At 41.5% G+C, this 27,992-nt stretch overlaps 1 protein-coding gene across 1 annotated transcript; it reads right to left on the reverse strand.

The window, feature by feature from the left end:
• Positions 1–425: 425 nt before the first annotated feature.
• Positions 426–26,990, reverse strand: LOC109059446 (guanylate-binding protein 1-like). Its single transcript, XM_042754432.1, has 10 exons — positions 26,905–26,990; positions 21,155–21,334; positions 20,939–21,066; positions 19,174–19,283; positions 13,619–13,809; positions 3,446–3,688; positions 3,066–3,346; positions 2,644–2,856; positions 2,458–2,560; positions 426–1,953 (listed from the first exon to the last, which is right to left on the reverse strand). Exons 2-10 carry the CDS (start codon positions 21,327–21,329, stop codon positions 1,508–1,510), a joined length of 1,890 nt encoding a protein of 629 aa, XP_042610366.1. The 5' UTR covers positions 21,330–21,334; positions 26,905–26,990; the 3' UTR covers positions 426–1,507.
• Between the last annotated feature and the right edge of the window lie 1,002 nt (positions 26,991–27,992).

Consider the following 27,992-nt stretch of genomic DNA (forward strand, 5'->3'; position numbering starts at 1 on the left):
AAATGAGAGATTTCTTGGGTGTAGAAAATGTTCATCATGTGATATCTGTAAAATGGCTTGAGCTAAGTGGTAACAAGTACTCATGTCAGAAGTCAGTGATCATAACCGAAGGTGTCCCTGTACTTGGGCTCATAAAAGACATATACATTCCAGATTCTTCATTATATTGCTTTGAATGTCAGGTTTATAATGCAGTGGGTTTCAGTCGTGATTTAGTATCTTATGAAACTGAGGTTCCAAACCTTGCTCAAGCCACTGAGATAGTGGATGCAGATCAAATTGTGGATTATACATCATATAATGCACTCAGTTTTAAGAACCGTACTTACATTCCTCTCTAGTATTATCTGGGAGATGTGTGTGAGATTTATGAGTGCACCACTCACTACTAATTTACTAACAAAGTGAAGCCATTACACAGAGCATGCAGTTTATTGGCATCTTGTTTTATTTATTTTACATTGTAATTCCCATTTTACTAAATGACTGCATGGATCTAATAGAATCTTTTTTATTTTAAGGATCCAAACTCAAATTTAATTTTATGTATACAAACCAACAAAACAAACAAACAAAAGAAGAAAAAAAACCCTACGCATTAAATTTTGGAGATTTATACTGGATACTGTTTGGTGTACAAGAAGTTATCTCAATAAAAATTGACTTTGTCAGTATCAAATAAAATGTTATACTTTTCTGATCTGCAGTTCTTGTTCTCATTTAGTTCAAAAGTTAAGTGATGTAAAAGAAAAATTACTTTATTTAAAAAAAAATTAATTATCATTTTTTTAATTAAACATGGTGTTCTTAAAATAAGGATATATGACTTGAAATTTCTTGTTTCAGGAAGTAATGTGTTAAACAATGTTCACTTTAAAAAGTTGATTAATTAATTGAAAAAAATCATTTGAATTAGCATTTTTCTAAGCAAGAAAATTCAAGTCGTATTTTCTCTAAACAAGCAAAATATTCATTTACTTTATATTCTAGGCTAGTTCATTTGTCTTGAAAGAAAAAAAAAAAGATTTATTGCCTAATTTCAAGATTTTTTGACTTGTCAAGATTCAGTTTTTTGCAGTGTAAGACCAGAACTGGTGCGTTTCACCATTGGTCAAGTGAATTTCTAAGTGACACTGGGTCATCAATGAAGGAATAATTTAAAGTATTAGATTTCCAGAATAAATCAAATATCTAAATTAATAAACAATCAATATTTGTGATCAGTTTTTTAAAATTAGAAATATTGCCTAAATTTAATGATCACTTGAATTTGGAGTCCAATTGAACATGGAGCTAGACTAAAATCGAACTGATAAATTAAATGAACTTTGCAGAATGGCAAGTAAAAGACCTACATGCATTATACTTTTCCCTGCCAATTGGATTTGCCCAATCTGAGTGGATCCTTACACAATACAGCTTTACAATATTAAATAGGAAACATGAACAATACTTTCAATGCTGTTATATGTAGAGGTACAGAATCATTTTACAGAGTTAATGCATTTCACAAGATGCAGCATCCACCCGGAGGGCGCGCACTCATCTGCTTCTGTAAAGCATTCATCTGTTCTCTGTGCTGCTGCATCATCATAGCCATAGACTCCTCATGTCTCTTGTTGGAGTTCTCCAACAGCTCTGCAAACTCTCGAGCTCTATTACTCTCAGCTTCAGCGTTCTGTCTCTTGAACTCTTCCATCTCCTGGCTCATCCTGTCAGCCTTCTCCTTAAAGCCCTTCTCCAGCAGAGCGGCCTGCTCCCTCAGTTTGCTGTCCATGGCACGCTCGGCCTCCTCTCTCTGAAGCCTCATCTCCTCATCCATCTTCTCCTTCATCTGTCTCATCCTCTCTTCATTACTCTGTTTTTCTGCTTCCATTCTCTCTAGTAACTGTCGCTGCTGCTCCTCTTTAGCTTTGATTTCCTGCTCCAGGAGTATGGCTTTCTCTGTTTCCTCTGGTCATTGACAAAAAGAAGAGGAAGGAAAGAGATGCTTTACAGATAGAGAAAAGACTCAAACCATGAGATTAACAGTCTATTTAACTGTAAGGCAGATATAAACTACAAGGTAAAATATTTTAAATTATTCATTACACTTCTGCTTAAGTCTTTGTTTTCGTTCATGGAGCGCTTGTTTGAGTTAATAAAATACTGAATGTAACATTCAGGTTCTAAGTTACACCTGTCTTAGAAGCATTAAAACAGAGCCTGAAGAGTTAGAGGAATTGGCCTGAATCACACGGTTCTTGATTCATGATGATAATGGCACGAATATCCTCCTGAAATCTACACCCAGGACTGCAGTTATTATCTGTTTTCTGAAAGCAAAATTATTCATGGACCCTTGAAACTGCTTCTACCATGTATTGCTACTTGTTGCTTTTGAAGTTTATCACCTAAACCTTTGAGCACTTCTTTCACAAGTAACCTGGTCAGAATGTGAGAATGGGGAACTCCTACCTTTAATCTTTTTTTCCTTCTCAGTCAGTTTTTTGTCGGCCTGCAGAATAGCTTTAGAATCCACAGACTTCTGCTTCAGAAACACCTTAAGGACCGCTTCAGCCTGTCGACACACACAAACAGAGAGCTTAGAAGCTATATCAAAGCACAATGTTTTAAAATGTCATAAATAAATATAGACAAGACCTTGACTTCTTTATTGGTCTGGCTGTTGTATTTCTTCACAATGTCCTCCAGATCCTTGCAGAAGAGATCATAGCCACCAGATTTAGCATAGATGCCCTGTTTGAGGTTTTCATTCATTGTTGCTGAGAGGAATGACAAGAGATCCTCGCATCTTTTCTTTGAAGCTTGCTCATTTTGGCACAGGTATCCATCAAAGAGTTCATTAACTTTTTCCTGAAAAACATACAGACAGTGTTTCAGTTCTTTGATGACTTGGGGCTTGCTATTTGGTCTGACTTGTTTATTTGGAAAACCACTGCCAGCACAGAATGACATAGAGAAGATCAAATCAGTGAGAATGTCCAGATCTCATTCACTACTCTGAAAGAAGATCTCTCTATTAGTAAGCTCAAAGCAGCTCTTCAGAGAGAGATCCAGCTAACCTCTAGAGATTTCAGGTGCTTCCCGTCAGTGTCCCTGAAAGATCGAGTCATGAAGGTCTGTGTTGCCATGCCGCTGAGACGTTGGTGTTCTGAGGACACAACCTTCAGTTCCAGAGGGAAGGACTTCTTCAGCTTCTCCATTCCACTCTGGTACACCTCAAGCCCCTCCTTCACCGCAGCTTGATTCTCAATCAGTGCCATGGCGATCACAGCATTCTCCAGACACGGCACAGCTCCACTGGCGATGGTGTCTACGTATGTTTTTGCTAGATGACCCAGAACTTTTAAAAAAGAAGGAAAGAAGTCAAACAAAGTGATTGAGCAACAGATATTCCACTGAAAGCACATACGCAAGCTCTTCACATGTCCTTCTGAATCACCTCTGCCAGTGACTGTATATCCATCTTTCAGCTTCTTCACTTCACTCTTGTCAAAGACAAACTTGCAGAAACGTGCTGTAACCACCAGGAACTCAGTGGATAGGTCAGCAGGATCCAATCTCTCCAGACGAGACACGTTCTCTGGGGCGGTTGGAAACGGGAACGTGAAGCACGTCCTGGAGGGGAAGAATTTTTGGATGCACTCCCTGGGAAGGTTGTACTCCATCACTTTTCTTGCTGCTCCTAGAAGAGATGAACACAAGCTGTAGCTTTTCTCAGTTCTAGAGTTTTGTAAAGTTAAAAAAAACTGTGTCTGTCCTTTGAGCAGAGTGTAGCTGATTTAGCTACTCTTCTGGGGCACATTGTCACTGGACATTTAGTTTTTCTCCATTCTGAACCCTTTCCATCCACCGTGTATTATAAATTTATGCTATTATCTAGGTGTCCAATCCTGCTCTTGGAGGGCCAGTGTTCTGCAGAGATTAGCTCCAACTTCAATTAAACACATCTGTACATCTAATCAAGGTCTTACTAGACACATTAGAAACTTCCAGGCAGGTGTGTTGAGGCAAGTTGGAGCTAAATTTTTCAAGACAGTGGCCTTCCAGAAGTTTTGGGCAGCCCTGATCTAGAGCAGTGGTTCCAAATTCCAGTCCTCGTGTACCTCCGCTCTGCATATTTTGCATGTCTCCCTCATTTAACACACCTAATTCAGATAACTAGCTCATTGTAAGAAAGCTTAACTGTGTTCCCAATGACATGGTCCCTGCACAGTGTTCATTGCAGGGGAAATCTGTTGAAGTTTACTTCACTACGGAACATTCGTTCACTGATTTCCACTATGCAGCGGCCTGCAGTGTCTCCACACACAGACGAAACTTACTAAGTCAAGTCAAGTCAAGTCACTTTTATTGTCACATCACCACAGCACATGTGCCTTGGTGAGTGAAATTCTTGGGAGCGTGCACCAGAAATTGCAGAAACAGTTAACATATAACCATACAGACTTCAACAGGTGAAAATATGCAATATGCACATACATATAGTCAGTACACACAGTGTACTATTGGACATACTTACAGTTAGCACTACACATTTTACGCAATATGTACATACATACAGTTAGCACTACACATTATACACTATACACAGAATGTACACATTCCACATTATGTAGACATATATACGCATGAAAATATGCTAAGGTGCAACAGAGTGTACGTGGATACAGAAATGTTATGGATGTGCATTGGATGGAATCCAGTGGTAGCAGGTAGATTATTGTGTTAAATAGTTCGGTGTTGAACTGTCAAAGTTAAAGTGCAGTGTGTGGCATACCATATTGTGGAGTATGCTGTAGGGTGTATTAGTTCAGACTGTTTCATAAGTCGGATAGCCTGAGGGAAAAAGCTATCCCTCAGTCGGCTAGTGCGGGATCGGATGCTGCGGAGACGTCTTCCTGAGGGCAGCAGAGAGAGCAGTCTGTGGGAAGGATGGCTGGAGTCACTGATGATCCTCTGGGATTTCCTTATACACCGCCTGGTGTAGATGTCCTGGAGGGAGGGAAGCTCACCTCCAACAATGTGGCTGGCAGTTTGCACGACCCTTTTCAGAGCTTTGCGGTTGCCAGCGGTGCTGTTTCCAAACCAGGCAGTGATGCAGCCAGTCAGGATGTTCTCTATAGTGCAGATGTAGAATGTTCTGAGGATGCTGGGGCTCATTCCAAACTTCCTCAGCCATCTCAGGAAGAAAAGGTATTCATTTATCTTCCTCATCAATCAATGCATCAGTGTGTGTAGACCAGGTGAGATCCTCACTGATGTTAACGCCGAGGAACTTGAAGCTGCTTACCCGCTCCACAGGTGTCTTGTCGATGGTGATGGGTGTGTGTTCCCTGCTCTGTCTCCTGAAATCCACCACCAGCTCCTTGGTGTCAAGAGAACCACCTCTCACTCAACATCGACAAGACCAATTAGTCAGGGTGCTCACCTCCTCTCTGTAGGCCATCTCATCGTTGTCGGTGATCAGGCCTATCACCGTTGTGTCATCAGCGAATTTGATGATGACGTTGGAGCTGTGTGTGGCTGTACAGTCATGTGTGTACAGGGAGTACAGGAGCGGGCTGAGGACACAGCCCTGAGGAGCACCAGTATTGAGGGTCAGCGGGGATGAAGTGTTGTTGCCCATTCTGACCACCTGGCTTCTGCCTGTCAGGAAGTCCAGGATCCAGCTGCACAGAGATCTGTTTAGTCCCAGAGTCTGGAGCTTCCCAACAAGTGTGGCAGGCACTATGGTGTTAAATGCTGAGCTGTAGTCCACAAACAGCATTCTCACATAGGTGTTCTTATTTTCCAGGTGGGAGAGAGCAGTGTGTAGGGTGAAAGCAATAGCATCGTCTGTAGAACGGTTGCTACGATATGCAAATTGTAGCGGATCCAGTGAGGCAGGCAGCACAGAGCAGATGTAATCTCTGACGAGTCTCTCAAAACACTTACTGAAGATGGGTGTGAGAGCAACAGGCCTCCAGTCATTCAAGCATGTGATTTTATTTTTCTTTGGTATGGGCACAATGGTGGATTTTTTGAAGCACGAGGGAACCACAGACATACAGAGAGAGAGGTTGAAAATGTCTGTAAAAACACCGGCTAGTTGGAATGCGCATGCTCGGAGCACACGGCCTGGGATGCCATCAGGACCCGCAGTCTTGCGGATATTCACCCGTCGGAAGGATCGGGTTACATCCACGACAGAGACGGAGAGTGCACTCACATCTTCTGCAGCAGCTGCGGTAGCGCTCTCTGTGTGGGCAGTGTTGTGAGCCTCGAAACGAGCATAAAAGCATATTCAGCTCGTCCGGTAGAGAGGCGGCAATGTTCACAGTAGCTGGTTTGTTCCCTTTAAAGTCTGTGATGTTATTGATTCCCTGCCACATGCCTCTTGCATCGTTGGTGTGAAATTGTTTTTCAACTTTGTTTTTGTATTGTCTTTTTGCGGCTCTGATGGATTTCCTGAGATCCTAACTGGCTTGTTTGCGATCATCAGCGTTTCCGGATTTAAAAGCGGATGTCCGCGCTGACAAGGCTGCTCGAACATCGCTATTAATCCACGGTTTTTGGTTGGGGTAGATGTGGATTGTTTTTGTCGGCACTACATCTTCTACACACTTCCTGATGAAACACGTTACAGTTTCTGAGTACGCCTCTATGTCGTCATCAGACGCTGCCCGGAACATGTCCCAGTCCACAGTCTTGTAGTATAGCGTCTGATTGGTCCGACCAGCATTGAATTGTCCTGAGGGCGGGTGCTTCCCGTTTCAGTTTCTGCCTATAAGCAGGCAGCAGCAGAATGGAAGAGTGATCTGATTTGCCGAAAGGTGGGCGTGGAAGAGATTTGTAGGCGTCCCGAAAAGGAGAGTAGCAGTGGTCCAGTACACGATCACCACGCGTGTTGATGGTGATGTGTTGAAAATATTTCGGAGCTATTGTTCTGAAGTTGGCTTTGTTAAAGTCCCCCATAACAATAAACCCTGCATCTGGGTACGCGGTTTCCTGCTCACTTATATTCCCATACAGTTCCTTGAGTGCCTGGTCTGTGTTGGCTTGAGGAGGAATGTAAACAGCTATGATTTTGACCGCTGTAAATTCCATCGGTAGCCAGAATGGTCGACACAGAAGCATATGAATTTCCAGATCAGGGGAGCAGAAGGATTTAATAGAGTGTAGGTTCCTCTCATCACACCACGAGTTGTTGATAAAGAAACAAACGCCCCCACCTCTGCTTTTCCCTGTGAGCTCTTTCGTTCTGTCCGAGCGGTGCACGGAGAACCCCGTAAGCTCGATGGCTGAGTCTGGAACCACTGCAGACATCCAGGCTTCTGTGAGGCAAATAATGCAGCAGTCCCTTGTTTCTCGTTGGTATGAGATACGTGCCCGCCGTTCGCAAAGTTTGTTGTCCAGTGACTGAACGTTAGCTAGCAAAATGGATGGGAGAGGAGGTCGGAGGGGACGACGTCTGAGTCTGACAAGGACACCGGCTCTCTACCCTCTTTTCCGGCGGCGTTTCCTCGGTCGCGCCCGCGCAGCCCAGACAAAGGGCTCTGATGCCGTGTCTGAAAACAAAGCGCCAGCGTTCAAGAACTCAAAGTCCGGTTTGCGTTCCGCAACGTAGGAACCAATGTTTAGAAGCGTGTGTCTGTCGTAGACAGTTATACAAACAACATCCAACACGTAGAACAACAAAAAAACAAGTAAATCAAACGAAAAACTGCAAAGTTTACTCGGAGCTCGCAACTAGAGAAGTGACATTATATACACCTGTGCAAATAAATACAATTTAAAATATAGCTGCAAGCAGCGATGGGGGGCTCAAGCCATCAGCACAAACGCCACCCCGGTGGCATCAGGTAAACTGTGCCCAGCGGGCACATGCATTTACAATAACCCTCTGGCACTCAGATTTTAAGGGATACGGCAATTAACGGGTTAATCCGAAGCATCAAGACTTTGAAATCACATACACAGAACAATATTCATTAAGAAAGTGAAATTAAATGATTAATAAACTATTTATTCGAACCCTTGCTATTTTCTATTCTTGGCTGTGGAACATCTGTAATAGAGTTGGCTAGCTGGATGCAAATAAAGTCATGCCTTTTATTTGTTCCCCTGTTTGCTATTTCACATTCCTGTCACTGAAGCGTTGTGGCCAAAGACACAGAAGGTAACTGAAACAATGTGGTTTAACTCCAGGTGATCATAAGGGGTCCAAGCACAATGGTTTGTGTAGATGATGCAGTTAAACAATGGACGTGTCTCTTTTCAAGTAAATTATTATACGCACAACATGAAAATAGATAACAAATATAGTGTCCCTTCTTCACTTTTTCAGTAATGCGTGATAACTTGAGAAATATGTTGTCAATACTATTAAAATAAGATAAAAACGTAATGGTATTTCGGAGATGATAGTTTTTGCATAACTACTATATTGGGCTTTCTTAAAGTTTATGAAAAAAGAATGAATGTATATGCATTTTTGATTTATTTACATAAACTGAAAAATTTTCAAGTCTTTGAACAGATCTTGAAGTATTTGCTGTCCTGTGGCGCCATCGAGTGGACAACATTAGCATTGTGCCCTTCATTTTTGAACAACATTATGAAAGGGGCCAATGTTTTTTGATTGATTATAAATATTTAATGATTAGTTTACTGATAATATACCCACATTAAAATCGAATTTACTGATTCTGTATCTTATTTCATGCTTAACCATGAGTTTAATTTTCAACTTACATTTTTAAGCAGTGTTGAATGATTACTATGTGAGTTGCTAAATTTGTTTTGTTTTTACAATTATAATACATAAAACTATATAATGATGAAAAATACAACAGTTATTGTTTTCATAATATTTACTATTGACAATTGTTATTCTGTATTGTAAAGAAGAAGGTTTTTATGACAACAAAAATGGTCATTACTAAAAATTAAACACTAATTTAATTCATAGTTTTATTTTTCTATAGGTTAAGCACCTTATCGTAAATATGGCTGTTTCCCAGTTTTATTTATTTTTTTGTTTGTTTTTTTTTTTTTTTTTTTTTTTTTTTTTAGGATTTACATTTAAAAAAATGAGCCTACTTCAAACATTTTAAGCAGCTTGAACAAAACCTGTTAATATTTATTATAGACCACTGTAACTGTCTATTATCTAAAAAAAAAAAACAAATTTATTATGAAAATAAAAGTGTGTACACCAGTTAAACTGGACGATAAAGAAATTGCTAACAATAGTTTAATAGAGCATGTTTTAGGTTTATAGGTGTTTAGATGCAGAAATGGACAAATCAAATGTAAAATAACATGTCATCGATTTAATTAAATATAGATTAATTCTTGTTAGAGCAAAAATAAATAAATAAATAATAATAATAACAAATACATGAATACATACAAAAAAAGCAGCCAAGACGAATGATTTTCTGTTTTTATAGATTAAAATTAAAGACAGAAAGCAGCTGGTAAATGCAGTCACTTTAATATTCAAATCTAGTATCATGATACACTTCAGATTTATTTCTCAACTGTTTATGTTCACGTGACTGTTTTCGTTTATATTCGCCAAGCTATTATGTCTTTTTGAAATAACCTTGTTCTTGATTTGTTCGTTCTTGCCAGAATCAGCGTCCTCTGGAGCTCGAGAGATCGATGTTATTCTGCCCTTAGACAGTCTCGCGCTGTCAAATAGTCCTTTCACTTTTCACAATCAAACAGCTCACAAATACCTGAATTTAGCTCTTGTTGTGTTCTAATGGGTGGATTGGTGTGCATTCGCGGTAATATTTTATTTTAAAAAGCTCTTAAAAACTATAAAAATGCTTTTATTGTGAGCTCGTGGTGAGACTGCACGCGCTGATGCAGCGTTGATTTCTCTCTGGTCTTTCTCACTGTTCTGGCCAGACATCAATTATTAATGAGATCTGAGCCGGTAATAATAACATATGTTGGTTCAGCTTGTCAGTGTGAATTAAATGTGTATTTATTTGTCCGTTCTCGCCGAAAAAAACCATCACCGTGTTCTGGAGCGCAGAGCAATCGATGTGATGTTCAGCCCTTAGACAAAGAAAATCTCATAAGCACTCATAAACACTCATTTTCATCTCTATAATATGTTCTTCTAATTGTTTTCTGTTGAATCGCCGCAGTGTTTTAATGTAAAAGGCTGTAGTTTCTGTATGTACACTTTTTTCCCTTCAAGTGTTCAGACGTCTCGCGCTGTCAGACAGGCTGCAGCAAATATTTCATTTTAACATGTTAACAGCTCACAAACATCTGAATTTAGCTCTTGGTGTGTTCTAATGGGTGGATTGTGTGCAATCGCCGTAATATTTTATTTTTAAAAGGTCTTAAACAAGAATAAACTCGTTTGTTGTGAGCTCGTTGAGACTGCACGCCATACCTGTCAACACTCCCGTTTTTCCCGGGAGTCTCCCGTATTTCACACCCATCTCCCGCCCCCCTCCCGTTTTGTTATTTCTCCCGGGAAACTCCCGTAATTTGTATGGCCTTTACCTCATAACATTACCTCATACCGTCAATACATTATTCCAAGGTTGTCCAGTTGTCAGATCTTGTATGAAACGTATCCTACTCACACAATAGATACATCATACAATTTTGAACCCATTTGTGACCTCAACCTGGCAACCTACAGCTCTGTTGCGCAGTTGATATCTGCGCAGGTAGACGGGGGAATTTGAATCAAGCGTCACTAAAAATGGCATTAGAAAGCTCAGGTGGTGCTACGGCGAAAAAAACTAAATATAGCTGCAAATATAACAACAGTTGGTCGGAGGGAAAAACGACATAACGCAGCACAATAAATCCCAACGGCACAATCGCGCTATGGAGGCACAAAGGGGCACACCCGCGATTTCAAACTTTATCACTCCCTCCAGAGGGGTACTTTTAACAGCAAAGTCTGCTACTTACAATTATAATTCTAGATGTAAGAAACACAAGGAAACACCTTCATGTTAAATACACGAAGTACTGTACTTCATGTATTTAACATGAAGGTGTTTCCATGTAACAAAAAATTTCATGGACTTGAAGTACATGTTCCACATGCACCACAGTGTTTCCTTTTATGTAATATAAAATTTGTTATAATAAAGATAAATAAAAAAGAAACATGAATAAGTCTCATTATTATCACAATAATTCTTATTATAATTATGTTTTATGTGTATTTAACTGGCTTCTGACCCGCCCCAAACCCAACCCCCATCTGTCGAGCCCCGCCCCCGCAAACACTCCCCCGCCCCGCCCCCCGGAGTCTCCCGGATTTCGTTATCCAAATGTTGACAGGTATGCTGCACGCGCTGTTCGGAGCTGTGATTTATCTCTCGTCTATCTCTCTGTTCTCTGGCCAGACATCAATTATTAATAAGCCCTGACCCGCTAATAATAAGATATGTTGGTTTAGCTTGTCAGTGTGAATTAAACTGATTTATTTAGTTGTATTTTTAACCGATTTAAAAGTGAAACTAAGCGAGACTCCTCCCTCTCAGTCCCGGGAATTGCTCCTGCAGAGGCGCATTTTCTCTCAGACAATGAAAGTCTCACCACACATACATTCCTCACACAGAGCCAAAAATCCATATTCAAATCAAAATAGGCCGACTTCCTGTTGGTCGTAGCTAATGACTGTAAATTAGAAAGTTGTCCGTCTTAATAAGAACAATATATGTACCGAGTTTGGTGTCTGTAGCTAAAACTAAGCCCCCCACTTTTGACAAAAGGTGGCGCTATAGAGTCCCTCCTCCACGCCCTCTTATGACCTTTTGCCAGTGTCTAGCTATCATTAACACTGATATGTGTTCTGAGTTTCATGAAATTCTAAGCATGTTATCTGCCTCAAAATCAGAATATATTATACAGAAAAATATTCCAGTTTCATATGTTGCCATGGCAACACTATATTAGATATCAATATCCCCTCAACAGTTTTACATGGGCCGTGTTTTGTCATTATTCTGATGAAGTTTGGAAGCAAATTGAGTAAAAATAAGATGCTGAATTCAAAGCATTTTGAAAATGACACACTTCCTGCTGCCAGTTGGTGGCGCTATAATTTTGACTCCTAATAGTCACATATATGCGATCGGCATCATACAACGAACAAATTGATGAAGTTTAATTAAAATCAGGAAATGTATGTGGATGTTATTAGACACTTCTTGTTTCTCATTTCTCGCCATAATTTCAACGCCTCGCCACAAGCAAACCATTCGAGATATCAAAAATCCCCTGGCAATTTTGCATCCCCAATGTCTTGAGATCATGTTGACCAAGTTTGGTGGCAATCGGGTAAAAAAACCTATGACAAGTATATCAAATTCCAGAGCATGCACTTTTTACATAGCTCTAAATAGCTGACTTCCTGTTGGGCGGAGCCTATGACATGCAATACGAAAGTTGTTCGGCACAATGAGATCTATATGTGTACTAAGTTTCATATGAATACGTGCAAGTATGTTTGAACTATACATCAACATTTCTGACTGTGTTCCAGGGGGCGCCGTAGAGCGCCAGTGCCACGCCCGGGTCTCAGCCTCTGCAGCCTCCTAATGGCCACAGATTCTAAGGTGTGTGCAAATTTTCAAGAGTTTTTGAGCATGTTAAGGGCCCCAAAAGCCCCCACAACTTTGACGAAAAATAAGAATACTAAACCCTAAATAGCCAACTTCCTGTTGGGCGGAGCCTATGACATGCAGTACGAACGTTGTTTGGCTTGATGAGATCTATATGTGTACCGAGTTTCATACGTCTACGTGCAAGTATGTATGATATATGGCCCTCCATATTCCAGGGGGCGCTGTAGAGCCCCTGTGCCACGCCCGTGTATCAGTCTCTGCCTGGCCCTAATGGCCGCAGGTTCCAATGTGTGTGCCAATTTTCAAGAGTTTTCGAGTATGTTAAGGGCCCCAAAAGCCCCCGAGACGTTGGAAAAAAAAAAAAAAAATAATAATAATAATAATAATAAAAAATAATCCTAAGGAAAACAATAGGGCTCTCGCCCTCCAGGCTTGAGCCCTAATTAATATCTTACACACTTTAATGCCCTTTAAATTAATATGCACTCCCTTCTGACAGGAATCTTGGCAAAATATCCTGTGATGTACACTTTGTAAAGCATTTAGGGGCTAATAGAATAAATATCTGAAGTGTAAGAAATACATACAAAATGTGCAGAGCAGGGGGTCGCAAGGACTGGAATTGAGAACCACTGATCTAGAGTTGTAACAGGGAGAACACAATCTGCTGTGGATGAACAACACTGGTTCAGGGAGTAGATATGTTGACTAGGAGATTTCCAGCTTAAATCCTTTTAAGAAACTTTTAAATGAGCTTAAAGTTGCATCCCATGCTATCATTTTTGGTAGTGGAAAAACTGATTTGAAACTGATATGTCTTTTTTTTTTAGTCCATTTAAACAAACTGCACTACATCCAAAACTTGGATCTTAAATAGAACCAGAATAAGTGATGTAAGTGTAAGAAAGATCTGTTGATAAACGATGAAGTTTGGAAAAACTCATAACAAGAGCTCATTGTGATAGTAATCGCAAGGGCTCTTAAAATAATCTTTGTGTCATATTTAAGATTACCATGTTTCAGCTTCAGAGCAAACTCTAGATAATCATTCTCTGTTGCATCTTTGCCATCAATCTTTCGCTCCAGGGTAAAGTCCCTCACTGCCCAGATGAAACTAGGGAAGAACTTCACAAACTCATTTGAATCATCAGCATCCTCGTCTGGTGATTTGACCTTGATGCACTCTGTTAGTTCAGTAACATATCTGACAGTTTGTTTAGGTATGAACACAAAGTGACTGTCCAACACGATTCCATTAGTATTTGTACACATTGCAGAGAACTATAATAATGCTGTCTCTTAAACAGTTGCTATGTTAACAAACTTACATATCTGGTGCATATGTAAATATCAGACAATAATGCAATACTAAAACCAAGTTTGCCAAGCACTGTTATAAAGATAAGATGGAGATGTTCACCAGAGAAATGCAAGGGCAGCGTGGCAGAGACTCAACACGATGATGGAGAGAGCTCAGGTATCAGTTCAGGAACAGTGTCCACACTCAGTTAATGGTTTTAAATATAGTAGCATCATTTTAAATACTGGGGTCCCACAAGGCTGTGTCTTGTCACCTATTTTGTTTTCCAAATACACAAATTACGTATAATGCTAATGGTCTGTCACTTTTGAAAAAATATTAATATCCTTGGATGCCTGTATGATGGATCAGCAATCTCTGTTTAAATGCAGGCAGTATGAAGACACTTTGGTCCTCTGGTTCCAGGAAATCTCTCTGGAAATGAAAACAGAGAACCTTTCACCTAGATATCATACTATAGAGACTGTGCCTGCTCACTGATCTAGCAAATACAAAAATACCCAAACCAATTTAAGGGCAATAATTGAATTGATTTTCTACTAATACGAAACATATTTAAGATAAACAAATAAATAACCTTGGCTTAATGAATATTAGATCCCTTTCTACAAAAGTGCTTTTTGTAAATGATACAATCATGGCTCATAACCTAGATATGCTCTGTTTGACAGAAACCTGTCTAAAACCAGGTGATTACATTACTTTAAACAGTTTTACCCATCAAGATCACTGAAGGAAAAGCAGTGTTGGGTCTTTGTCTGCCTCCTTACCGAATGAGCTCAATACATTCTCTGCTCGCTTTGAGACATGCAGCACATTCCCTGCTGTGAAAATACCTGCTGACCTTGACACCTGCCCTTTGGTTTTAACCACACTCGAAGTGAGTAAGGCCTTCAAGAGAGTCAACGGCCAGAAAGCTCCAGGTCCAGATGGCATACACGGACGTGTCCCGAGGACCTGCGCTGTCCAGTTAGCAGATGTCTTCACCATCTTCAACCTCTCCTTGAGACTAACAGTGATCTCCACATGCTTCAAGCAAACCACCATCATCCCTGTTCCCAAAAAACAACTGTCTCCTGCCTGAATGACTACTGCCCTGTAGCACTGACATCAGTCATCATGAAGTGCTTCGAACGGCTAGTCAAATCCCACATCTGCTCCTCTCTGCCTGACACCTTGGACCCATTACAGTTTGTCCTGGACTTCCTGACCGGCAGACCCCAGGTGGTTAGAATTGGCAATCACATATCCTCCTTACTAACACTCAGCACTGGCGCCCCACAGGGATGTGTACTCAGTCCTCTCTTGTACTCCCTATTCACTTATGACTGCTCTGCTAAGCATAGCTCCAACATCATCCTCAAATTTGCTGACGATACAACTATCCTAGGACTCATCACTTATGGCGATGAGACATACTACAGAGATGAGGTTAATGCACTCACAGCATGGTGTGCTGATAACAATCTCTCTCAAAACGTCAGCAAGACCAAGGAGATGATCGTGGACTACAGGAAGTCACAGAGAGAGGGTCACGTTCCCATTCACATCAATGGAGAGATAGTAGAGACAGTTAAGAGCTACAAATTCCGAGGCATTCACTTCTCTGAGGATCTTTCCTGGAGCCTACACTCAGAGACCGTAGTGAGAACAGCCCGTCAGCGTCTCTACTTCCTGCAGAGGCTGAAGAGGTTTGGCATCTCCTCTAACATCATGTCAGATCTCTACCGCTGCACTATAGAGAGCATCCTGACCAGCTGCATCACTGTATGGTACGGCGACTGCTCTTCTTCTGACCCAAAGCGAGTGGTGAGAACAGCAGAGCTCATCACTGGACACAAACTCCCAGCCTTACATGACATCTATCAGACGCGCTGCTCGAGCGAGGACAGGTGGCTCATCACCTGTTTGCCACACTGCCATCAGGCAGACGCTTACGATCCATCCGATCACGGACAACCAGACTGAAGAACAAGCCATCAGACTGCTTAACAACCAGCTATCCTTCATCTAAAACCAGAATACATGCTGCTCTTATGTTTACTTTTATTGTACTTGCACTGCCACTTTTTAATATTCCTTCATGTAGCTCTGTGACACTCTTCAATGACATTTTAGACACCGCTCTACCCATATAGTCTTATATCAGGACCTCAGGACTACTTATAACTCTTAACACGGTCTATCCATATTGTATCTGTTACTGCCACTTATTTGTATGTAATATGTGTCACTCAAAATCTCAGTGACCTCCACGTACGTCTATGTCTGTTTATGCTGATGACACTCAACTCTACTCTCATTCCATTTTGATGATCCGACGGTAGCTGCTCATATCTCAGCTTGTCTAACAGACTTTTCTTGAACTTTTCTTTTCTGGATGAAGGACCACCACCTTCAACTAAACCTGGCTAAGACAGAACTGTAGTATAAATACAAGTAGTCAACGTCCGCGCTGTGAGTGTATGCATCCAGATTGCTCACGCGGAAAGTATAACACAGGCTTAACTCCTTCAAAAACAGCCAGAAACCTTGGAGTTGTGATTGATGATCAGCTAACTTTCTCAGACCACATTGCTAAAACTGTCCGGTCCTGCTTTATTTGATTTGCTTTATTCAACATCAAGAAGATCAGGCCCTTTTCTTTCAGAACATGCTGCACAACTCCTTGTTCAAGCTCTTGTTCTGTCCAGGCTAGACTATTGCAACGCTCTCTTAGCAGGTCTTCAAGCCAGTTCTATCAAACCTCTACAATTAATCCAGAATGCGGCAGCAAGATTAATTTTTAATGAGCCGAAAAGAATACACGTCACACCTCTGTTTATCAATCTCCACTGGCTACCAATAGCTGCTCGCATAAAATTCAAGGCATTGATGTTTGCCTCCAAAACCACCACTGGCTCTGCACCCCTTTACCTAAATTCATTACTTCTATAAGCTTTAGAAGCCATCTCAAAGTGAAAACACTTTCACAGACTTTAAATTAAATGTTCCCTCCTGCTGGAATGACCTGCCCAACTCAATCCCAGCAGTCCTTAGCCATCTTCAAGAAGCGACTATAAACACATCTGTTCCATCTTTATTTGACCCTCTAACTCTAGCACTTTCTACTCTATTTTAATTCTACTTTATCTATGTCTTTTTTTAATAAAAAAAAGACACTAGCTTTCTATTTTTTGTATCCTATCTACTTGTTTTTCTTTGTATGTGTGTGTGTGTGTATATATATATATATATATATATATATATATATATATATATATATATATATATATATATATATATATACCTTGCTACATGTACTGCGTTAGGCTAACCGAGACTTGTCATTAGCACTTACGTATTGTTGCTCTTTTGTTAGAAATAGAAGATTGCTTCTATTGTCCTCATTTGTAAGTCGCTTTGGATAAAATCGTCTGCTAAATGACTAAATGTAAATGTTCCTTTTTTGGGAAAAATGGTTTCTATGAGGTTTTCCAGTCAGGATTTAGACCGTATCATAGTATGGAGACTGCTCTCATCAGAGTTACAAATGACCTGCTCTTAACATCGTGGTTGTATCAGTTGCATCAAGTACAGTATGTAGTATCACAAGGCTTAGGACTAGGACCACTGCTTTTCATGCTTTACATGTTAACCTTGGGAGATATCGTCAGGAAATACCCTACATTTCCACAGAACCTTTGGCTCCTGGCAAAAAAAAGAGCTTACTCATTTCTGAAGTGTGTGCCACTGTACTGAGTTTATTGTGCTTAATAACTCTTTTTAACATCAAGCACATCCCATGCTTTATTTTCTTATTCATGCATGTTTCTTGTCTTGTCAATACAGTTAGCCAGTCCTGCATTGTGTGGATATATAAAGTTGGCGTGGCCAGTGTGCCTGCAGGGAGTGAAGCAGAGCGCTGCACACACTCTGCCCTGCTGCCACAGCTCAGGAAATACGGCTCTTATTTAACTGCTGTCACTCTTAAGGCGGGCGTACACGGCACGATTCTGAAGGTCAGAACGTCATGAGCCCTCGCACATCACAATTGAGTTTATCCGAAAATCGTACGGAGGCAGTCACACACGACATGGATTTACTATGATTTTACAAACTCTAACATAAGCATTTTCACGCCATTCATAAAAATATGGATTGTGAAGACGAAATAGTTTTCTTTGTGGCAGCTATGGCTTGTGATGTCCAAAAAAAAAAAAAGAAATGAAGACATGGCAAAGAGAATGACTGAAAAGAAGAGAAAAGCATGGTCTTTCTGTCCTTCATAAACAACTCGAGGTGAGAAGGATATTTCTGAATTTCTGCTCGTTTTGCAGGAAATACAACAGGTAGCCTATATTCATTCATGAAGCTGAACGGCAAATTTGTCACAATTCGGAATAACAAATAAAAAAAATAGAGCTGTATAGTTAAACTAAAATTACTATATAGACTATTTAAATACATAATATGTGGTTTTTGTCATCTTCGGATTGGTCAACTTCAGATGGATCGCCAAATTGTCTGGTTTGAAATTGACATGTTTGAAAATTATCGGGAGGTGCTCGTAACGTTCTCGGATCGGCCCGTAATTATTCTCACACGGTACAAGCGGTGACCATGCAAGCATCTGCGATTTTCTCCCGAGAGGAAAAAAAATTCTTTCAAGCTCATACGACAGCAAAAATCGCACTGTGTACGCCTGCCTTTAAAGAACCAGTACTAGTAAAATGAGGAATCATACTGATTTTAAAAGCAGGGATTGTGATACCTTTTTCAGTACCAGTATATCGTGTAACACTACTCTATACATTACTCTATACTGTTGTATAGCACCAGACAGCACTTCAAATTAAACTATGTTTGGACTACTTTGGTACTGCTTGTTGTCACTTTTGGAGTAAGTTATTGTGATTACACTTGCCTGTCTATCGTGTGTTTTTTTCCTTTATATTGTGTATACTTATACAAATAAGAAATTGTTAGGTTTAGAGATAAAAGAGGGTTTAGTTGCCAAAAACTGCATAATTGAATATTGCAATTAAAATTAATTAACTTCTGCCAGTCATGTTTTAACATTGGAGTACATGTAACTATATAAAAAACTTTTTATATAAAGCATTCACAAAGCAAGCACATTTGCACGTTTTCCTGTGTGAAATGGTGGTAAACATCTGAACCATCTCTTTCTTTTGCAAATAAACAAATAAATGAATGAATTAATAAAGAAATAAATTCTAATCTAGGGGATCTTCAGAAGGATACTGCAGCTCCTCTATAGCCCTGTTGTCGATCGTCCCTCGACTGTTGTAGACCAGAGTGCTGCTCAGTAACACAGCCAGACAGAAGATGTTTGTGTCATGCTTCGGGTCCCCCTAAGATGCAGAAACACATTTGTGAAGTTAGAATAATAAACTGGAAATAGCCTTGAATTTGCATTTACATTCAACTCCATGAAAGGTGCTCACACAACTACAGGCTATAACATCTACTGCTCTATTTAAGCAGGTTGAGATGTCAACGCCTCCACTTTACTGAAAACTAGCAAGCTAGCACTAGACTGAAAACATCTGTCCATTCCATTCTCAAAAGCCAACAACATGCTAAATGCACGACCAAAATAAAAAATGCACTTGGAAAATACCGAGCTGGTTGACAGCTGTTATTGCACAGTCACCATTTCAGATTGACTATCTGTAATACTATGCAATAGGGTGAAACGACAACAAAATTTCATGATGCAATAATATCACGGTATGAAGTCCACGATAAAATATTTATTGTGATATTTAAATAAAATAAAAAAAAAAGACAAATGAAGATTTTGAAAAAAGTGCCATAAGTGTTTATTAAACAGTGGCTGAATGTTAATAAATGAACCCCGTTATCTCTCGTCACCAAACACTCTCAGTTCCTTATTCATTCCTCAAGTTCCTTTCACCATTTGAACCCTAAGAAGTAAAACACCTATGTCTGCATGTGTGTATACACTGAGACAGAGAGAGGTAAGACTACCGGGAGAAGAGAGGGAACACAGAAAGAAGGAAGGAAAAGCACAAGGGGAGAGAAAGAGAAGGCGCACAGACAGGTAAAGAGCATGATATAATCTAACACTGAACATTACATTACCACATCATATCCTGGCCTCTTTTCTTTATCCTCTAATCATAACTGTTGCTAAGAGGTATGAGGTAACAAATAAACATCATTATTTTTCTAACATTCTCTATGCTATAACCTAACTACCTCGTAGATTAGCTATCAACTTTAAAATGAAAATAAACTGCGTTTTCAGTTTTCATAACAAGCAAAAAATAATCAGACCCAGTAATAAGTTTCAGTTTAGTTTGTCCACTTTTAACAACTAAAAGAAGAATGAACTCTCAGACACTCATGTTTTGGGGATTATGAGCTGGTAATATTGTTTGACAAAGTATGGCTGTGATGGGATTTTCTATATTTTGTGTCGAGCGTGTTTGATAAACTCCTGAAACCTTGGCTGTCCACCGCGGAGGATGGCTGTAGGTCCTTGGCTATATATACTCTTTTGTTGATTTGGATTGCTTCTATTGTCCTCATTTGTAAGTCTCTTCGGATAAAAGTGTTTGCTAAATGACTAAATTACTAAATGTAAACTTATATTTAATAACCAAAAAATGCTCCAAACATTTTTCTAAATTAACTAAAGGAAATATAATCACTTTGCCATTACAAAACTGAACTACTTTAATAGCTAAAACCGTAGTATAGTCTGTTTTGGGAGAAGCGGGGATAAAGGCGGGGTCGGGTCGGACTTGGACGATAATTCTGAACAAGGGCCGGGCTAGGGCCTGTATTTGAGGCCCTTGCAGGGATCCACTGTGTGGTATTTTGAGATAACACTTCATGTACACACCCCGGGGACATCAGAAATTAATTTTACATTAAATACATTCATTTTACATCTGGTCTTTAAGGTTATCTCTGCTGCCGAAGTGAAAGTGTTATTGGACCCTTGGGCACTAGTAATTTGTTAAATTTGTTACTTCACCTTGTCCACGTCCCCGAGTCCCTCGGTGTCCAGCAGCACCAGAGTGGTTCCTGGTTTAGTGGGGTGAGGCACGCACCACATCCAGATGCCCTTCGTCTTGGACTCGATTGTGCTGCCCAGTGCAAACCCTGATAACCACACACCAGAAACCCCACAATGACTTGCATGCATTCATCTGAAGGGCACGAGCGTTTGGATGACATCAGTACTGCTGACCTGTTTGCTTCCCTGCCAGTCGATTCATCAGGTAGGACTTCCCGGTGCGGTAGAGACCCACCACGGCCACCACCACCACGGGCTGCTGGATCTGCTCCAGAACCTGCAGCGCTGACTGCTGGACACACAGCTTCCCATCGGACGCCGTGTCAATCAAGCACACTGGTTTGTCCATGCTCACTGGAGACCCAAACACATTTCACTTCAATAATTACTCCAATAATCCTGCATTACACAGTACAGTAACTCCCCACACGAGCAGCCTTTCCTCTGTTTGTGTCAAATACAACACACTTTCACACAAGCAGGCTGAGTAAGACACATAGAGACACTGTCAGATTTGAGTGTGCCCAGCTACAGACTAGAACCATACACAGAATATAACAATGGTTCCCTGAGTAGGGAGAACCAGACTGGGTTTAGCCGATGCTGGCTTCTACAGACTAGATAGAATGTACAGAATGTAACCATCGTCCCCTAAAGACTAGAACCAGACTGGGTTTAGCCGATGCTGGCTTCTACAGACTAGAACCAGACTGGGTTTAGCTGATGCTGGCTTCTACAGACTAGAACCAGACTGGGTTTAGCTAATGCTGGTTTCTACAGACTAGAACCAGACTGGGTTTAGCTAATGCTGGTTTCTACAGACTAGAACCAGACTGAGTTTAGTTGATGCTGGTTTACTAGAGAGGTACAACACAAGTTAATCATGTCACATAAACAAAGACCATTGAAGCTCTAATAAAACATGGTCAGGGGGCCGTTTCATAAAACAAGTTTGCCAAATAAACATCTCAGGTTACGAATGTAACCATGGTTCCCTGAGTAGGGAACGAGACACTGCATCCTCTAGGGGTCGCTATGGGGAACACCTCGTCGTGACCCGTGTCTGAAGCATACAAATGAAAAAACACCAATGAGTTGGCCGGCGACAGCCTCTGACGTCACTACCGGTGCGACTATAAAACAGGCACCGGGAAAACACGTCATTCACTTCTTCGTTTGAAGCTTGCGTCCGAAGCATGGCAGGGAGCTAGAGGACGCAGTGTCTCGTTCCCTACTCAGGGAACCATGGTTACATTCGTAACCTGAGACGTTCCCTTTCAAGGGAACTTCGAAGTGCGTCCTCTATGGGTCCCTATGGGGAACAGTATACCCACGCCGCCATGCTGAGGGGAGTGCAGGCCAGAATCATGGCGAACACTAAGTACCAACTCTACCATTTCAATGGGAGTTGCCCCCGGGACGTTTAGACGGCTGTCTGTGACAATACCCCTTACGGCCAAAGGCCTAAGCTACATACCCAACTTAATTGTTAGGGCCTCGGCCCGGTGGTAGAGCTAAAGGCTTGGAATCAGGAAAGATTCCTTTAAAGGGATACGGCTAGGAACCTAGCATTTTATACTAAGTCTTGCCTGTCACACAGGGGCTACAGCTTGCTTCCGCAAAAGCTTGTTGAAGGAGCTGTCTCAACAGATCTCCAGTAGCAACACCCTGTTTAGATAGGTATCCGAGGATACATGGGTGGAGTGGCGCCCAAGATGAACGGGGCTTTTACCAACTCAAGAAAAGGGCACGAAGCAAACCGCGCGAAGCCCTCACCATATAGGATTTTAGAAAGAACGCAGAGTACTAGCGTGCGAACTTACCACAGTGTGGATTTCAGAAAGTGTGCAAAGACTTCACATGCACACTTACCATATCATGGATTTTCAAATACTGTTCTAGGGAAGGGCTCTCGTGGCACTCTGATAGAGCAGCTCATAGATGGAATGGTGCATCTCAAAAAAGTATGTTTGAGAGTCATCAACTCGATCTGTGGAAATAATGCTGGAGCGCTCTGGGGAAAAACAGTGAACTCAGTCTCATATGAGAGGAGAACTCCTGAATCCAGAGTAGCACGCTCATAGGCGACCCTTCTTGGAAAAGGGGAGCGCTGCTAAACTACCACGAGAATCGCCCGAATAGCCCCTCATGTTGAGGGAAGCGATGCTTGAAGTGTATAAACAAATACACACTGGCTGAATGGAGCCCAAGGAACCAAGGTCTAATCATCTCAAGAAAGGGAACGAGGCGGAGCGCGTACCCTTACCATACAGGATTTCAGAAAGTGCGCAGAGTCTTGCGTGCACACTTACCAATATGTGGATTTTTAGAAAGTGCGCAAAGTGTTCACGTGCACACTGACCACCATGTGGTTTTCAGAAAGTACACAGAGCTTAGCGTGTGTACCTAAAGGTTCCTAAGCATCGCAGAGGCGCTGAACCGCACGGGAGAGGCAAGCTCAAATTTTATAAACCTCTAGCGAGGGGGGCATCACCTGAGGCAGCATATACAAGAAGACTTCTGTAACTGCCACCTTCACTTCCCGCTGGATGCGACAGCACCTAAGCGGCCAGGAGACCCCTCAGGGTGACCTGGCCGGACATCCATGAAATTCCCTGCAGTGCTGTGCCAGGCCTGATGATCAAGGAGGCTCCCGCAGAAACCTGTGATCTCAGCCGCCTAATACCGGAACATGAAGCCGGATGGCTGGTGCTGACGAGTGTTTAGTAAACACTGTAACTGAGCACTGCAAAGGAAACTCACAGAGTTTATTAGTAGATATAACCACCAGCAACTTACACATAAGTATATACAGAAAGGGTTATTTTTATACTCCCACCCTCCTGCGCTGGAGCCCCGCTCAAGGGGCGCCTCCTTTTAGTCCGGACCATCAGTAAGGTGGTTGCTAAGAACATAGAACCAGCCAAAATACATTATAGGTCCAGCATAGGAGACTGTTATGCGTTAGAGGTTTCCACCTAACCTCGATCAGGTGGAGAGCTGGTGGTTACAGGGGAATTAGGAAGGGGAGGATAAAAGCAGAAGTTAAAAATCCCTAAAGGGAACGAGTAGATACCTCAGTATCACTCTGACTCAGACGAGAACGCTGCCTCATCTGGATCACATCCCTTAGGTTCTGCTTACCCTCCTTGTGACCAACAATTCCTCTTAACCCTGCCCGCAGGTGGGGGAGGAGCGTGAGTCGCAACACTAGCCTTCTGTGCCCGTCTTTGATCCTCAGATCGAGACAGGCCAGGACCCCTATGTTGTTCGGGCTCAGACCTGGACCTTCGTGCAACGAAGGATCTGAAAGCAGCGGAGTGCGCCTTCGTCTCCCCGAACTTCTCGATCACCGTCTCAACGGAAATACCGAAAAGTTCAGAAGGCGAAACCTGAGCATCGAGAAGAAAGCCTTTTCTTTCTTCCCGATGTCTGCCAGGTTCATCCACAGATGTCTCTCCGCCACCACCATGGCCGCCATAGTCCTGCGCTTGGCAGAGGCGGCCTGCTTGGTAGCACAGAGAGAGGCCTGTGGTGCGGCACAGCTCAGCTACCTGATCAGGAAAAAGGCCTTCGCCTCTATCCAGGTCTCTCAGCAGATCAGTCTGATATGCTTGAAGCATTTATTTTGTAATAAAGCCACAGCCTGACCTGCTGCTGCGTATGCCCTGCCATTTAAGCAAGATGCATTGCTTGAAGGGGCTTAGATGGCAAGGAGGGAGATTAAGAGAGGATGTCTCTCATAGCCGTTTTCGCGCATCGCCTCGATGTCGGCAAAACTCTTATGCCGAAACCGATGGATGCGAGAAGAAAACGGCCTCTTTCATTTCCTTTCGATCTCAGTATGGAGATGAGGCAGAAATGGAAGGCTCACCTGAGCTGGAGGGCTATGGTCGGAAAGATAACGCTCATCGAGGCGCGATCCATAAACTCCAACAGCTCTACATACGCAGAGCAGGAGAATTGAGAAGGCTCAGCCTCAGCTTCTTCACCATCCTCAAATATCTCCTGCTTTTCCTGGGTAAAAAACCCAGCAGAGCACTAACCTCAGTATCAGAAAGTGTTAAAGATATAACATCATCCCCCCGAGGCTCTCTCTCGTCCGACGCCATTATGAGCCCGAAAGGGAAAGTCCCTCTTTAAACCATTCAGACAGATCCACCTGAAATTCTCACAAGCTCATTCTCCTCCGTGCCTCAGCAGGGGCGGGTCCTGAACCGCGGGAAGCAGATGGCTGCCTTTTTTATTTATTTTATTTTTTTTTTTCGGAAAGAGAGACGAACGAGAGCGGAGCTTTTTCCTTGAAAAAACGCTCGCAATGCACGCAGATTGCCTCCTCAAAGACATCACGTGCGTGCTCTTTACCCAAACAAATCACGTAAAGATCGTGTGTGTCATCGGGTGTCAAATAATGCCGACACGGATGCATACATTGTCTAAACGCTTGCTAGTAGTCACCATGATAGACAGAGAAAGAGCGCTCTTACCGGTTCTTTCAGATGCACGCTTCAAACAAAACAGTCAGTGAAGACGAAGAAGAGAATGACGTGTTTTCCCGGTGCCTGTTTTATAGTCGCACCGGTAGTGACGTCAGAGGCTGTCGCCGGCCAACTCGTTGGTGTTTTTTCATTTGTATGCTTCAGACACGGGTCACGACGAGGTGTTCCCCATAGCGACCCCTAGAGGACGCAGTTCGAAGTTCCCTTGAAAGGGAACCAGGCTTATTTCAGGTAGTCTGACTTATTGTCACTTGATTTGGTTTCATAAAGCAGAATGAGCATAGCTCAAGCTCAGTGAGTGTGGTATCTTATGCTGGTACACTAACCCTGGTCTGGAGCAGGATAACGGTCAGGTTAAGATGAGCTCCTCTAACACTGATCAACAGAAACACATCGATATTACCACTGACTCTCTCACATACTGTTATTTTACTTTATCAGGCCTAAAATACAAGCATACAAAAAATGCAACCTAAACAAATCAAAATACAGGCTAAAACCGACAGTATTTAATGTATTGTGCCCAAGATATAATGACTTTGAAAGCATTGTATCATGCTGCTACATGTGCATTCAGTTGATCAGCAGTTTCTAGCCACGCTCTCTCCGGTTTATGACAGAAGTACTTTATGGTTATTAGTAGAACATAAAAATATAAAATTGCCCTTTAAAGCATTAAAAACACTAAATTAAAAAGTAAAATAAATAATATAAAACAGACTATATTTTATATGATAAGATGAATACACATTAACTCATTTGAGCTTGTAATTAGGGCTGTATTAGCCAGCTTACATTTGATACACAGTTACTGCTATCATAAAAACACACTTATATGTAGAAATAAAATTCTACATGTGTCACATCTAATGTCCAACAACAAATATTTGAGCAGAATGCGTATTTTATTCAGAATGATTGAGCTATTATTCTATTGAGCTCCATCTGTTCAGCGCGCATGCGTCAGCCTCGCCCAATCCTGACAGCAGAATTGATTTATCTGCATGACTTTCTAACATTTAGAGATGAAGAATATACCTGTGACGTGTCAGTTATGCACTGAAGAAAACACAATGTCTCAAATGCATTAAACAGCACAAATATTCTCTGTTTGTCATTGTGGATCCATGATCCACATTAAGCTGTCTTTTATGAAACAGCCCCCAGAACATCTATCAAGATAAGTCAGTCTGTAGAGTTCACACACACACACACACACACACACACACACACACACACTCATTGAGTGCTAAAGTTAAATCCCCCACACAATCTCAAGACACAGGGTCACACATGATCAACTGCAGGAGCAAACACAAACGTGAAGAATCTGCTGCTGACTGTGAAACACTGCACATTGTATTGTTTGCAGTTATAAGAGCAGCACAAGTGCTAGAATGATCTGAATGAAGGGACGTCCCTTACCTGTTTGTTCAGTTCACTCCAGTCTAACTTCAGTCTGAGATGTGTTCATGTCGTAGCTTCCTGATATTCTACCAGTGTCTCTTAGACACACCCTCCGCTCCAGACTCTGGATGCTGATTGGCCGAGAGTGAGTTAGGGGCGGTCCCTGGTCTCTGATTTGAGCTCCTCCTATTGACTGAGCAAACAACAATCTGCACTTTCACTCTTAGTTTCAGTTTCAAATCCAGCAACTGCAGACTGGAAAACACGTGACAGCAGACACAAGAGGCTTGGATTGTTTCCAGAATGAGCAGCCACATAAAAAGATGAGACGTTTTCCTTTTTGTGGTACTACATCACACACATTGGAATGACATCTTGTATATGTGAGCTATGAACAACAAAAGCTGACCAGGGATATTCCAGAAATAAGAAGAGTACAGTAGCTTGTCTGTAATAAACCTGGTTTCAGATGACATTGAATGGAACTTTCCCTCCAGTGTATCAGACACTGTGAAAAGAATTGGGAAAGTTAAATGTGTTCTCATGACTCCATCAGTTCTGCATGACACTAACAACACAAGAGTCCAGGGAACTCTTTCACTCATAAACTGTGTACCATAGAATGTGTTAAATCAGCTGGTCGGGGTAAAGCATCAGCTAAAAAGTATGATTGTTATTCTACTGGGCTGTTTAGTGTTTACTGATTTACTTTGATGGCTATAAAGCTGTATGAATGTGGGATCATGTCTTCATTTAAGTTTTTATTATCCTTGGAGCTCCTTTGGAAGACTTGATTACTGATAAACTCAGTAAGGTCAAAGGTCTCTGTGTCTTTATTGAGTGTTTTGATTTGTTTCAACATACTGACTGATCTGCACATTACAAAGGTCACATCTTACACCTCGTTATTGCTGATTTGTCTTTCGTATCTCAGTTTTACTTTCTTTCTGACCATCCTGCCATCCTTTTAAAATGCAATTCACTCTTAGAAAGCTTTCCTTTTCTCATACTAATAATTTTTGCAAGTGAAAATCTATTGATCTGTCTGATTCCACAGACTATATTCCTCGTTATATGTTTTTTCCCTGCAATGCATCCTGATAGCA

The sequence above is a fragment of the Cyprinus carpio genome, unplaced genomic scaffold, assembly GCF_018340385.1.
Source record: "Cyprinus carpio isolate SPL01 unplaced genomic scaffold, ASM1834038v1 S000006515, whole genome shotgun sequence".
Lineage (NCBI taxonomy): Eukaryota > Metazoa > Chordata > Actinopteri > Cypriniformes > Cyprinidae > Cyprinus > Cyprinus carpio.

What these genes read in the sequence shown, in the direction of transcription:
- LOC109059446 (XM_042754432.1), bottom strand. Translation starts at nt 21,329, where the DNA reads ATGGACAAACCAGTGTGCTTGATTGACACGGCGTCCGATGGGAAGCTG. An exon ending in GACTCGGGGACGTGGACAAG is followed by an intron (nt 19,284 to 20,938) that starts GTGAAGTAACAA and finishes TCTGCATCTTAG; the next exon opens with GGGGACCCGAAGCATGACAC. An exon ending in GAAGGAAAAAAAGATTAAAG is followed by an intron (nt 1,954 to 2,457) that starts GTAGGAGTTCCC and finishes GTCAATGACCAG; the next exon opens with AGGAAACAGAGAAAGCCATA.